We start from the raw sequence: 14,570 nt of genomic DNA, 5'->3' as shown, positions 1-14,570 counted from the left end.
ACTATAAATCCCAGCAACTACAACTCCCAAATGTCAAGGTCTATTTTCCCCAAACTCCACCAGTGTTTACATTTGGGCATATTGAGAATTCATGACAAGTTTGGTCCAGATTCATCATTGTTTGAGTCCACAGTGCTCTCTTGATATAGGTGAACTACAACTCCCAAAACTCAAGGTCAATGCCCACCAAACCCTTCCAGTATTTTCTGTTGGTCATGGGAGTTCTGTGTGCCAACTTTGATTCAATTCCATCATTGGTGGAGTTCAGAATGTGCTTTGATTGTAGGTGAACTATAAAACCCAGCAACTACAACTCCCACAGCACAAAATCAATACCCTCCCCAATCTCACCAGTATTCAGATTTAGGTGTATTGGGTATTTGTGCCAAATTTGGTCCAGTGTATGAAAATATTTATTTATTTATTTACAGCATTTATATACCCTAGGGTGAGAAAAGCATATCAGATATTTACATTACTATTCATAACAGCAGCAAAATGACAGTTATGAAGTAGCAATGGAACTAATTTTATGGTTGGGGGTCACCATAACATAAGGAAGCGTATTCAGGGATCGTGGCATTAGGAAGGTTGAGAGCCACTGACTTAAAGTTTGTAATATGGATGCACCCTGATTCTGAGGCAATCAGGGTGATAGATGCAGGCTGAACAGCTCATCTCAGTGTACTCTAAGTGTCACCAAAGACTGTGAATATATTTGCAGAGTTCTAGGACTTCATCAGATGGGTGGGTGGAAAGCGTTTCTCCATGCTTTCTCCAGTTTGGAGTTTGGTAACATCTAATTCCTGAAGATATTCTTCAGGCTCCATTTCCATGTCCATGGAAATGGAGCCTGAAGACTGTATGATGAAGTCCCTATTTGGCTTTTGAGTGATGGTTGCATGTATATGTGAAAATAGAAGCTACACCTCTTTCATGGTTCTCATTTTCAGTCATATAAACCCATAAATGACATAATTTCTCATCAGGTACAGCAAGTGTTTTACACTCCTTCCCTGTACGCATATCCCCAAACAAAGAATTGGCAATCTGCTTCCATTTAGTTCAAAGATTCTGCCTCAACTTTAGTTTCAGCTCGGCATTTTTATGCTGAGCCATTACTGGAGTTGGGCCCAGGTTTTTAAATTAAAAATAAGCAAGATGTGGTACTTGCACTGTAACCTGCATTTTTCCTCCTCCTCCTCCTCCTCCTCCTCCTCCTCCTCCTCCTCCTCCTCCTCCTCCTCCTTCTGGTGGGCTTGTCTCCTTCAGACAGGTTTTGTTTCCCTTAATTGAGGTAATCCCTGCCCTGGTGTGAATATAGGAGCTGATCCCTGCTGAGCTTTCAGACTTGACATTCTTTAGCAATTCCCACACTCCCAAGAAAATGGTAGGTTGGCTTTTTGCCACCAAAAAAATCTCTATGGGAATTTTCATCTGTGAAATACTGGAAGGTATCGTCTGGGGAAGTGATTTTCCCTCTTGACCTATAAATAATAATGCAACCTAATACATGTCTCGGTTTTGTAATTGTTTCTGAAAGGATTGATTGGCATCTCCGTCATTTGCCAGGTGTCCTTTAATTTAACTCTGGGTTAAAATTCTCTTACTCCGAATGTTATAGTTCTGTACCCATTTAGATAGCTGCATTGTGCATTAGGAGAACATACTTTGGTGAAACTGAATGGATTTAATTTACTCTGACTCTATGTCTCCTCAAGTGCCAATCCTACAGAGCTGTGGTTCTCAACCTGTGGGTCCCCAGATGTTTTGGCCTTCAACTCCCAGAAATCCTAACAGCTGGTAAACTGGCTGGGATTTCTGGGGGTTGTAGGCCAAAACACCTGGGGACCCACAGGTTGAGAACCACTGTTACAGAGACTCCTTCTCTCTGCTCTGTTCTTGCTCTTGCCTTCTGGACATTTTGGGACCTGAGTACTTGAAAGAGTTTATGCAACTGTCTGAGGACTGAAATCTTCCCCTGGGGTCTTCCTCTATGTCACTGCATGCAAGAAATGATTTTGTAAGAACACACAAGCATCTTCTTTGCTGGGCCAACCTGGTTATGGAACACTCTCTCCTTGGAAACCCATTTGGCACCCATGTTGGCTTTTCTCTGGAACGAAGTGAAATTGTTATATGATTTCAGATCCACTAAAATCACAGGTTCAGGGCCTGGAGTGCTTAGCACCCAAAGGATCGAATAAGATACAGACGGGTTGAAGACAAAATCAGAGGCATTTATTCTACTTGATGAAAGAGGATATCATTACAGTCTGCACTCAAAAAGACTGACATAATTCATTGCAAACATACTTAAATATTTATAGCACTTCGACAGCTCTTCAAAACAAAGGCACGTTGCCACGCTCGTTCCTGACTGGTCCAAAATGTGGCCGACTGGGATCCACTCCCTGGTTGGTCTGGGGCTTCTTCCGTCATCATCACTGGTTGGCTGCAGTCATGGTGGGAAATTTAATTAATTGTCATTGGATTATTTTGAAGATCTGTGTTCATTTATTCATCCAGAAAAGGGGCAAGATTGGAAAGGAATGCAGCTGATCAAGTTAATGGGTCTTGATATCCGAGTTCTGGGCTTGAATAATGGGTGCTGACTGGACAGACAAAAAAGTGTTCAGGGTGTTGGCAGAAGGGGGTCTGGCACGATACTATTATATGAGGAAACATTTCCAGGGGGAAAAAATCAGATAATATGATGACAACCTTTGTGGCTCTTCCAAGAGACCAATTATGGGTTCCCTGTGACTTTTCCAGGGTATTGTAAAAGGATTATGCTAAATGTGTGGCTATACCCTCAGGTGCGGGTGTGGGGAAAGGTTAGACAACATTCCAGGGTGATGTTCATTGAAGGCTAGCTTACAATAAAGGGATAAATCAGCACATGCTCTCTGTCTGTCCCAATGGAGCCATAGACTTCAGAGTTCATAGTTTTGGCGTCCATTAAAAAAAAAAAACATTACTTTTTAACAGAGCCCCTGAATCTGTGCACTGCTTTGGTCTGTTTTAATTGATAAATTACAAAGCCTAGCCAAAAAAACCCCCATTTGACTTGTCTTGGTTTTTAGACCTGTTCCAGGGGTTATTTGGGGTGCTGATTCAAAAAATTGCATTAGATAGACTGCATCAGCTCTAATTCCTTAAATATGCTTATCATGATTCTGAATGGGTGTGAGCAGATGAAAACATAGCAGATAAAGCATATGTTATATATCTCAAAAGTTAGCCATTTGAAATTAGCAGGTCAAAAATACTCAGAAACAGGACTAACATTTGGGTCATTGATTGTAAAAAGAATTGTTACATTCAACAGTCCTATGGATTTTGAAGAGACACAATCAAAGACTTAAAGGGAATGTAGCCGGGGGGGGGGGTGGGGGTTGAGGGGATTCAGCCCCCCCCCCCCCAAATTCTCATGGTGGTCCGCGAGAAGGCCTTACTGGTACATTATTTAAACTGTTATGTTTATTCATATCATGATCTGATCACCATGCTCAATATATCCCATATGGGGGTATTGGGGTAACGATACAAAAGGATGCTAGGGTAGACCCTCTTTCACTCAGTCTCACCCCCCCCCCCCCCCCCGAATCAAACTCAGCTTCCCCGAATCAAAATCCTGGCTACGGGCCTGTTCTAAGAGGAAAGGTCATCAACCTAACCCTTGTTGGGACTGCCTTCCATCTGGAAATTTATGTCCTCGTTGTGAAAGACCATGTGGATCCTGAATAGGGCTCCACAGTGACTTACAAACCCACCATAAAGACTCAACCCTTGGGAGACAATCATGCTCGCCCACCGGTGATAGCGTATATGTTGATGATCTTTAATATAATTTAGAATATTTAAATTGCTCCTTGTTGTTTTACATTTTATTTCAATTGTTTTACTTTGGTTTTGTCACAGCAGCCTGAGATCTTGACATCTAGAGATATCAATAACATGTAAATAACTACTGCTGAGCAATATATCATACCCTCCAACAATCTCTTGTGAGAGGCCATCTTGACTGATCATCTTTTCCACTTTTAAAAACTGCATTTAAAATAACTTCTTCCTCCTGCTTTTTCTTTTCATCCTAGTTTACTTCAGTGGCTGAAAATTCAGCTTATAGTGCAAAAATAGTTTGCACTGAATTATCTCAGCAGAGAAGAAGGGGCAGGATATTGCCCTTTCCTGTAGGATCAGGCAAAAGTACATTGCTTCAGCCTCTCCTAGCTTGTGTGGTGTTTATCATTAACTTATGCTGTTATGACCATGCTCTGTTGTTGCTGGGTCACATGTGTGCAGGTTTAAAATGTTGGAAGGGATGATTTGTGGAAGTGAGCAGAAATAGCGGAAATGTCAGCTGTTGAGTATGCATAATGTACAGTGGAATCTCTTCTTAAGAGCATGCCAATTTAAGAGCATTTTGAGTTAAGAGCTGTTGTTCAGCCCAGGCTTTGCTTTGACATGAGAGCAGCTTTTGAGTTAAGAACTAGCACCAGAGGGAGCTTTAGCTCCCGAGTACAGGATTTTAGGGCTTCAAGAGAACAGCCTCCGTGCTTCATGCCTCATGATCTTGTCTTCTGTTCGAGATTGCTGTCTGCTTTGCTCTTGTCCACTTTGAGGAACTTTGGATTAGTTGGTTTTGTGTGCGTTTTATTCCTGGTATGTTTGGCTTCATGAAGAGAGAGAGGGAGAAACAACAAGAGAGGAAGGGAGGCTGGAATGAGTACAGTAAGAAGAAAATGATGCTTCTGCCTCTTCACTTTGTGTGTTGTGCTTCCTTGCCACAACTTTGTGCTTCTACCATTTTAAAGTTGTTCTTTTTATTGTTTCATGTTATTGTGCATTTATACATTATTTGTTACTCATAAAGTACACTTTCTTATTTAAAACCATGTAGCAAAAATGGGCTGTGAGCCTTCGGGGGCTGGAACAGATTAATAACATTTCAATGCATTTCAATGGGAAAATTAGCTTTGAGATGAAAGCATTTTGAGTTAAGCACATTTTGAGTTAAGAGCTTGGTCACAGAACAAAGTAAACTCTTACATCAAGGTATCACTATGTATGGGGAAAGAGAGCTCTTACCCAACATTTCATTTATAGAAGATGCTGAACTAAGTTAGAAACAGGCCCTCAGAATCCATAGGTAAAATGCTATTAATAACCACTGAATGAACCAGTGTTACATTTAAACAACTGTTCTTTTCCTGACTAATCCTGCCTATTATATCACCACACAGAAACATTTTTGTTTGTGCTTTATTTTATGCTGGAGTCATATCACATCTGTTTTCCTTTCATCACTCCGACTGTGGACCAACAAACCTCAGTGCCATTCTGCCAAATCCTCCTATTCAAAAAACAAAACTGAGATGTTTATGTGAAATGAAACATCACAAAATGACACACAGCCTTATGGTAGTTGATGGTTTATGAATTGGGGAAAGTTAGAATATTTGCTTTCAGCATGGTTCCTTTTGCCCTTATCTATACTGAATGCTCATGCTTTCCATTTCATGGAATCATAAAATTTTAGCGCTGGAGGACACCCTAAAGACATTCCAGTCCAATGCCCTTCCATGCAGGAATGCACTATCAAAGCATTCCCAACAGATGGCCATCCAACTTCTGCTTGAAAACCTCCAGATAAGGAGACTCCACCACACTCCAAGGCAGCATATTCCACTATCAGTCAACTCTTCAGAAGGGTTTTTAAAAACTAATTTTCACTTGGAACTAATTCTTGGAGAGATTTGGGGATCAGAATGTGCTAAAAGCATCATGATCTTATTGCACCATTGCATCAGCATTGTGTAGTCTATTAATCATTAATAATGTGGTTGTATACATCTCCATTCTGTACCAGAAAAGGAAAGAGGGAGCACAAAATGGAAGGTAGCAAATTGAAAACAGAGTCTAAAAGACAGGTAGAGTGGGAGGCAAGGCACTGTCAGCCAGGGAACAATATTGCAAAGGAGTGGAGACATCTGCTCACTCCTCCTGGTTGGTGTCCTCCTTTATATCCTCCAGGCTGGCACAGCTTACATTGGCAAAGTTCCACCAAATCAATAGGAAGGATGGTATAACTGTGAGAGATGCATTGTACCTTTCTTTCTGTCTCTCATTCTGGGTAGCAGAAGTTATATTTTTTCAGAGCCATCATCATGGCATTGTGAAACTGATGATGAATGAGTAGGAAGGTGTCAGATACTCATAAACATCCCCATCCTCAATGAAAAAAGGTTTATCTTGAAAAGGAGGCCAGCCATGAGATTCTTTTTTGTTGTTGTTGTTCATTCGTTCAGTCGTCTCCGACTCTTCGTGACCTCATGGACCAGCCCATGCCAGAGCTCCCTGTCGGCCGTTACCACTCCCAGCTCCCTCAAGGTCAGTCCAGTCACTTCAAGGATGCCATCCATCCATCTTGCCCTTGGTCGGCCCCTTTTCCTTTTGCCTTCCACTTTCCCCAGCATAATTGTCTTCTCTAGGCTTTCCTGTCTCCTCATGATGTGGCCAAAGTACTTCAACTTTGTCTCTAGTATCTTTCCCTCCAGTGAGCAGTCGGGCTTTATTTCCTGGAGGATGGACTGGTTGGATCTTCTCGCAGTCCAAGGCACTCTCAGAACTTTCCTCCAACACCACAGCTCAAAAGCATCGATCTTCCTTCGCTCAGCCTTCCCTAAGGTCCAGCTCTCACATCCGTAGGTTACTACAGGGAATACCATGGCTTTGACTAGGCGGATCTTTGTTGCCAGTGTGATGTCTCTAGTCTTTATTATTTTATCGAGACTGGACATTGCTCTCCTCCCAAGAAGTAAGCGTCTTCTGATTTCCTGGCCACAGTCTGCATCTGCAGTAATCTTTGCACCTAGAAATACAAAGTCTGTCACGGCCTCCACGGTTTCTCCCTCTATTTTCCAGTTGTCAATCATTCTTGTTGCCATAATCTTGGTTTTTTTGACGTTTAGCTGCAACCCGGCTTTTGCGCTTTCTTCTTTCACCTTGATTAGAAGGCTCCTCAGCTCCTCCTCGCTTTCGGCCATCTTTACACTTTGAGAAAAAAAAAATCATTTCTACAAATTTATTGTGGATGTTGTTGTTATTTTACTGACACAAAACCACAGTATGTCACAGGAAATGAGATATCTATGCTGGATTTTCATATCACAAAATCACAAGTTGAACACTTCCCAAGCGTCTAGGACTGAGTGGTGTATTTTCGAATGATGCGCGCAGATCCAAGTACGGTGGCCTTTTGCAGTTGATAGATCGTGATTTTGTCAGTGTTTATTGTTTCCAAATGCTGGCTGAGATCTTTTGGCACGGCACCTAGTGTGCCGATAACCACTGGGACCACTTGTACTGGTTTATGCCAAAGCCTTTGCAGTTCAATTTTGAGGTCCTGATAATGGCTGAGTTTTTCCTGTTGTTTTTCATCAATGCAAATGTCACTTGGTATGGCAACATCAGTAATCCAAGCTTTTTTCTTTTCCACAATCGTGATATCTGGTGTATTGTATTCCAAAACATTGTCAGTCTGGATTCAAAAGTCTCACAGTATTTTGTGTGTTCATTTCCCACTACCTTTGCAGTTTTATGATCCCACCAGTTCTTTACAGCAGGTGGTACTTGTGACATAAGTTCTAATGAATCATTTAGACCACAGAGTTGTACCTCTGTGTGTAGTCTGTCTGTGCGATTTTCTTGCAGCAGCTGAGGATATGATCAATGGTTTCATCAGCTTCCTTGCACTGTCTGAACTTTAGGTCATCTGCTGATTTTTCAATTCTGGCCTTAACTGCATTTGTTCTGCTTGCGTGCTCCTTGGCTGCAAGGATCAGGTTTTCTGGTTATAGTTGTTGTTGTTTATTTATACCCCGCTTTTTCTCTCCACAAAGGAGACTCAAAGCGGCTTACATTTTAAAAATTCAATGCAAAAATACATGTATGTATTTTACAGGAATGCATCTGTTCATGTAAAACGAATATTTTTAATACAAAAATGGAAACATAATAAAAAAAATTCAAACATGTAATTATATGGTTGATCATATAGACCAGGAATGGGCAAAATTTGGCCCTCCTGGTGTTTTGGACTTCAATTCCCTCGATTCCTAACAGCTGGTAGGCTGTTAGGAATTGTGTGAGTTGAAGTTCAAAATATCTGGAGGTGCCAAGTTTGCTCATGCCTGATATATACTGTTGGAAGCCACTTTGTGTATCTTGACGTTTCCGAGTTGTTTTCCTGATTTTGAAAGATGACTGTTCTGACCTGATGAGGAAATCACCCTAAATAAACATCCAATGAAATAACTAAATTTTTAAAAAATGATGTTGTTTGTAACTATCATAAATATTATATATTTGTTAATATTCATTTCCTTTCTGGCTCTTTCAGGATCTGGGAATCTCCCCTACTTTTGGCTGCAAAGGAAAACGATGTCACAGCCATCCAAAAACTGCTTGCCAGCCACAGCTGTGATCTACATGAGAGAGGTATTGATCTATCCTTCCCATGGCAGTCATGTTGCTTTCTTTGGAGAAGACACAGTGAAAATTATAAGGAGGGTGAATTGTATTATTGGACTGAATGCAGGATAGGATAGGACAGGACAGGACAGGGAGCCTAAGAGCCGTGTAAGTGCTTCTAATCCAAAACTCGCATTTAGTGTCTCATGTACTAAGAAGACATATTTACTGCCACAGCTTTGTGAACCACATGTGGCCTGCCCCAGATTAACTCACATCAGCCTGCATGCATTGCGTTGGACCCACACAGGCTGATGTGTCTCTACACTGCATTATGTTGCAGTGTAAAAGCACCCTGATTTACTACAGTTAAAGTTGTGCCAAATTGCTACAATTCTGCAGTGTGACTACATTGTTGGATGGAGGAGCTATTCGTGATATAAAGAATATATGCAAATTTTCTTATTCCTGATGAGAAAGAATATTTTGTAATGATAAGTCATAGAAACTATGGTCATCTACTAAGAGATTTTTAGATTCCTCAAGAGAGGGGGAAAGACCAGCAATCCACCTCATTTTTTGTTATATTTTTGTGTAATCAGTATTATACCTAGTGCAAAAAACCTCTATATTTTTGTGAAATGTTATATTATGTGTAAAACACCTTTTTAATTATTACTATTACTATTATTATTATTATTATTATTATTAATAATAATAATAATAATAATATCCCAAAACGTGAAGTCATCACAAATTAACAGAAACCTTCACCATCTTATCTATCAGAGAGATCATCAGATTTTTTGTGTTCTTATCTATGAGAGAATGAGAGAATGAAGCAAGCAAAGATTTTAGTGATGGTTAGAAATACCTTTTAGATAACATGAAATGTGGACAAATGGGGAAATTTTAGCAACTTGTTCTTTGGTTCCAGTTCCATTGTACAGTGAGACCTCCATGTCTCCAGGAATACATTCCTGAACTTACCATGGAAACATGAAATAATAGCAAACCTATTGAAATGAAAGGATTCTACCCGAAGATAGAGTCATTTTGGATAACCTAGAACGTTTTAGAGATCCTCTAAGGTGGCTCAGTGGAAGCATACCATAGTCCCACTTGGAGGACCTATAATATTTCTAAATAGGACCTATTTTGTTAGGTGAGAGTAAGTGAAACCACAGGTAACTGCCCCATAGGTACAAGTGTCATACTGTGGTGCTCTCAAAGACTCTGTGAGGACTTTCACTGGATCAGCAAAATGATACTTGGCATCTTTTCTGTACTCGGTGTTCTCTCTTAGGTGCTGTTGGGGAGACAGCTCTTCATGTGGCTGCCTTACACAACAGTCTGGAAGCTGCCCAGCTCCTGTTGGAGACCGCTCCAGAACTTGTGGATGAGACTATGACATCAGAGCTCTACAAGGGTAAGGAGGGTGACAATGTTGGTGTTGATGATTATGGCACTACTAATTCTGCAGGACTGTTTACCAATCTGAAAAAATAAAATATCAACGTTCTCTTGAATCCCACAAAAATAATTACAATAGACCTTGAATCTCAGGAGGCAGGGGAAAGGGGCACCATGAATCCAAGTGGGTTGAGTAAGCAGTGGCATCACCAGCCCGCTCTTCAGAGTGGAACAGGTTAAAGACAACTGCAGTCTCCTTTGAACCAAACATTCTGGAAGGTCTACGTCTCTCAAATGTTGCTATTGTAGGATACAGTTTCCCATATTTTTTGCTGGGATATGGAGCTCGTTCCCAGAGAACAAGAAGGAAGAGGCAAAGGGTTTCTTTTTTTAACCCTTTGGATCAGATTGTGGCACAGCTTGTTGGGAGTCAGCTGCATTTAAATCACTACTGACCAAAAGGTCATGAGTTCAAAGCCAGTCCGGGTTGGAGTAAACTCCCGACCATTTGTCTAGCTTGCTGTCAACCTTTGCAGACCAAAAGACAGTTGCATCTGTCAAGCAGGAAATTTAGGTACCACTTATGAAGGGAGGCTAATTTAACTTATTTATGATGCCTTAAAAATCTCCGGCATCATGTAAAAGAATGAGGAAGTACTCCATTGGTGTCGCAAGTGGATGGTGAGGCAACAGCTCCCCCAGTGGCTGGAATTCAAAAACATATTCACATGAAGCTGGAAAGTTAAATAGCCTCTGTGTGTCTGTCTATATATGTTGTGTGTCTATGGCATTGAATGTTTGCCACGTATATGTACATTGTGATCCACCCTGAGTCTCCTGCGGGATGAGAAGGGCAGAATATAAATTCTGTAAGTAAGTAAGTAAGTAAGTAAGTAAGTAAGTAAGTAAAGTCCTTTCTCATCCAGCATGCTGCAGGAGTATAATGAAAAAACTGTTGACCCTTTCTCCTCCTGTGGTGTGTTGGGTTGCTTGACTGAGGGACGTATAATGGCGAACCTATGGCACCCTTCTGCTAACCCTCTCCATCGTCTGGCAACAAATTTTGTTTGGGAGTAGCAGTAACAGCAGCAGTTATATGGGTACTGTAGGAACAGCTCAATGGCTGGCCTGACTGTTGGGTTAGTGATGGAACAACAGTAGGCCAATGCACCCAAAATATAACTATCGCAGACCCTAAAACTGCAAAGGGCCATCTTTTTGCAAAGCCTGAGTTGGCTGCAATGGCAATTGGAATAGAGAAACAGTAGTAGCAGTAACCTTCTAGTCCCAATTCTTCATACTTAGTCAATTCTCATTGTCTTTATTCTGTATATGGGGGATGAGACTGTGTTTTAATGACACATAGGCCCACATAGATAATTTCAAACAAAGGTTCAGCCACTGCATCTCTCAGAAATGCTACCTGGAATATTTAAGTTGTTTTGTTAAACAAGCGCAAGAGAATCTCTCAAGCCCTGAACTCCTTGGATGAGAATCTGAGCTATTAATTTTAATGGCAATCAGGACTTTATATTATGGAGATGGCAAACCAGCATAATGTAGGACGTCTACCTTTGGTGGCTGTATCATATGATGCTGTGAGATGTCCATTGCAAACCCTCCACCTCCCCATAATGAAGCCATACCCAGATATTGACAGGGAAAATATGCTGCAACCTACCCAATACTATGATACCACACATTTTTGTATTTCAGGAGAGACAGCTCTTCATATAGCTGTGGTGAACAAAAATGTGAACCTGGTGAAAGTTTTGCTAGAGAAAGGGGCAGACATTAATGGACCGCGAGCCACTGGATATGTCTTCAGGCCCAGGAGTGACAATCTCATCTATTTTGGTATGTCTACAGTCTAGCACTGCATTATTCTAGATAAGTCTACTTCTCACACCCTTCTTTTGTGTGTGGAGGGAATGTTTTAACATGGATCATCCATCATATCATCCACACACATACCCCTTGTTTGCAGTATTATACCATCCAAGAGGGTCTTAATCCAAATCACATAAATAACTCACGTGCATGAAGATATGTAAACAGGCCTTGAGGGAGCAGATGTGAAGGAGAAGAAAGCTTTTGTGTATCATTTGAAAATAGCTGTGTCAAGAAGGGGCTCCCACCAGGTGTAACTTTCTTCATCTCTGTTTAAACAGCTGTATTGGCACTGCACAGGGACTTTCCTTGTCTTTTGCATCAAGTTCCCTAAACAAAGAGTTCAACTTGGGGTTACAGAGTTGTAGCCTGGGGATTACATTTTTACTTGTATATATAAGTCTAATTTTATTTTTTTGCCAAGAAAACCCGTGGGTCAATTTTTCCACTCCAGGAACATGCCTCCCTGGTGCATTAAGGAACAACAGTTGTGATGACAGGTCGAAGGCAACCACCTCTGGCATAGGTGTTCCTCTTCCCTTCAGCCATGAAGCAGAAGGTGGCAGAGTTTGAATTAGGCCATCCAGATTAGAATTACATGATCAATCATGTGCCAAACTATACAGCCCACTATGTTATGAGAATGAGCACTCTGGGCACATGGAAGAACAGCAGCAATGGTGGCAGGCCAAAGACTAATGGAAGGAGAAATACTTATTCTGCTCTCTCTGCAACAGACAGGGTGCCACAACAGAGCCACCAGAGAGAGATCAGAAGGGACATTAATTTCCATCATAGTCTCCCAACTTAGATTTAGCTCTTGGACTTTCAGAGGTGAATCCATGCTGAGAAAATCTGAAAGAAGCAGTTGGTACTTACATTTTTCTATTTATCCATAGGTAAAGGTAAAGGCTACCCCTTGACATTAAGTCTAGTCATGTCCGACTTTGGGGGGAGGGTGGTGCTCATCTCAATTTCTAAACCGAAAAGCCAGTGTGGTTCATAGACACATCCAAGGTCACGAGGCCAGCATGACTGCATGGAGCGCCATTACCTTCCCACAGAAGCGGTACTTATTCATCTACTCACATTTGCATGTTTTTGAACTGCTAGCTTGGCAGAAGCTGAGCCTAACAGCTCCCCGGATTCCAACCGCCAACCTTTCGGTCAGTAAATTCAGCAGCTCAGTGGTTTAACCTGCTGCTCCACCAGTAGAATCCATTTATCCATGGATCTTATTTTAAAAATCTATATCTTTGACCCAAAAATCTGCCCTTAACTTTTATATGAGGTAGAATGATAAACAAGTATATAATGTATTTTAAATAATTTAGACAATCCAAGAGGCTCTTGCAATCTATCTAAAAAGTAATTTGCCTCCTTGGAGGATTCAAAGATATGTAATTAACTCTCCCTTCCAATAAAAAGGTCAGTCTATCAGAAATGCTTTGATGTTATGTTCCTGCAAGGCAAGGAGTTGGAATACATGGCCCTTGGAATCTTTTCCAAATTGATTCTATGATAGTGAGAGAAAGAGCCTTGAGAATTGTGTTATAGCTCCAAGGCTACATTTTGCTTGTTGTTGCTTTACATATTCCAGATTCTTGGCTTGAAAGACAGGTTCTAAGACTAGAGCTCTGAGGAAATGGTCAGGTTACTTTCTGGAGACTTTGGTAAAATATTCAGCTCTTGATTTTCAGAATGAAGCTATTAAAACCAAGCCAGTGAAGAATAAACTATTGACAGAGTGTTGTATTTTATTGTTGGTGGCTTTTTACAAAATGCTTTTAATTTGCTTATATTTGTTCCATTGTGTTCTTAGTGTTATCATTTATTGATTTTAATCGTGCCTTTTTCTTTAAAAATCTAGTTGTGAATCACCACGCAGAAAAAATGTGCCAACATATATTTTGACATACCTTTCGTTAGAACAGTGGTTCCCAACCTTTTCTTGACCAGGGACTACTTGACCAGGAACCACTTTGAACAGGGACCATTCTCCAACATTAGTACCAAAAGGATTACGAATCAGTTTTGGGTCAACTTCAGATTCTGTTTGGGGTTCTAATTCAGAAATCAGCATTATATAGACCACATCAGCTCTAGTTTCTGATAGAGAACATATGTCATGGTCAACGACAGGGAAGGAGTGGCAGGTGGAGCAAAAGGAGTGGAAATAAAATAAAATAAAATAAAGAGGAAGGAGGTTTGCAGCTCAGATTTTTGTCATCAGGGCCCACTGGTGTTCCGTGGCCCACAGGTTAAGAACCACTGCTTTAGATTTGTATGGGGAGTGTTTAGATATGACTACTGCACAGATTTGATTTTTTTAAAATGTAGTACAATACAGAATAAGTTTAAGAAGATGTGAAAGTGGCCCAGACCACCAACAGGCTGGTTTGCTTATCCATAGATGTCATTTTGTTGTGTAATCCGTTCCCACTCCTTTCATTTACAAAGGCATGCTTTTTTGGAATTCCTCCACAGTTCAGATGCTACTGTTTATCCCTTTTAGCAAGCTATTTCAGTTTTTGTATTCCCTGGTCTGCACTGATATTTTCCTTCAAATGCTTGTTCTTCTTTCAAGAGCTGAATCTTTAGCCAATGCAAATTAGGATGTCCCAGCTGATTTTCCTGGCACTGAGGATTTGGCATGCTGTGCTTATGCGAACCCCCTGTTACCTGTTTCAGGCGGTAATTAAACCATGCTCAGTAGATCAATTTTCAAGCGTTTTGGTAATGAGCCATCATTAATTTTCACTCAGAATAAATTGTAATACTCCCAAGAG

The 14,570-nt window shown here is 40.9% G+C and overlaps 1 protein-coding gene across 2 annotated transcripts in view; it reads left to right on the top strand.

Moving 5' to 3' along the window:
- LOC132767568 (transient receptor potential cation channel subfamily V member 6) overlaps positions 1-14,570 on the top strand; it is a 111,999-nt gene that overhangs the window by 66,282 nt on the left and 31,147 nt on the right. For both annotated transcript variants that reach the window (XM_060762676.2, XM_067464321.1), the window contains exons 2-4: positions 8,408-8,505; positions 9,785-9,907; positions 11,608-11,748. In XM_060762676.2, coding sequence (XP_060618659.2) covers positions 8,408-8,505; positions 9,785-9,907; positions 11,608-11,748 — 362 coding nt within the window. The remainder of the gene's footprint in view (positions 1-8,407; positions 8,506-9,784; positions 9,908-11,607; positions 11,749-14,570) is intronic.

This window comes from Anolis sagrei, chromosome 2 (assembly GCF_037176765.1).
Source record: "Anolis sagrei isolate rAnoSag1 chromosome 2, rAnoSag1.mat, whole genome shotgun sequence".
Taxonomy (NCBI): Eukaryota; Metazoa; Chordata; class Lepidosauria; order Squamata; family Dactyloidae; genus Anolis; species Anolis sagrei.
This window is presented reverse-complemented; position numbering and strand designations above follow the sequence as displayed.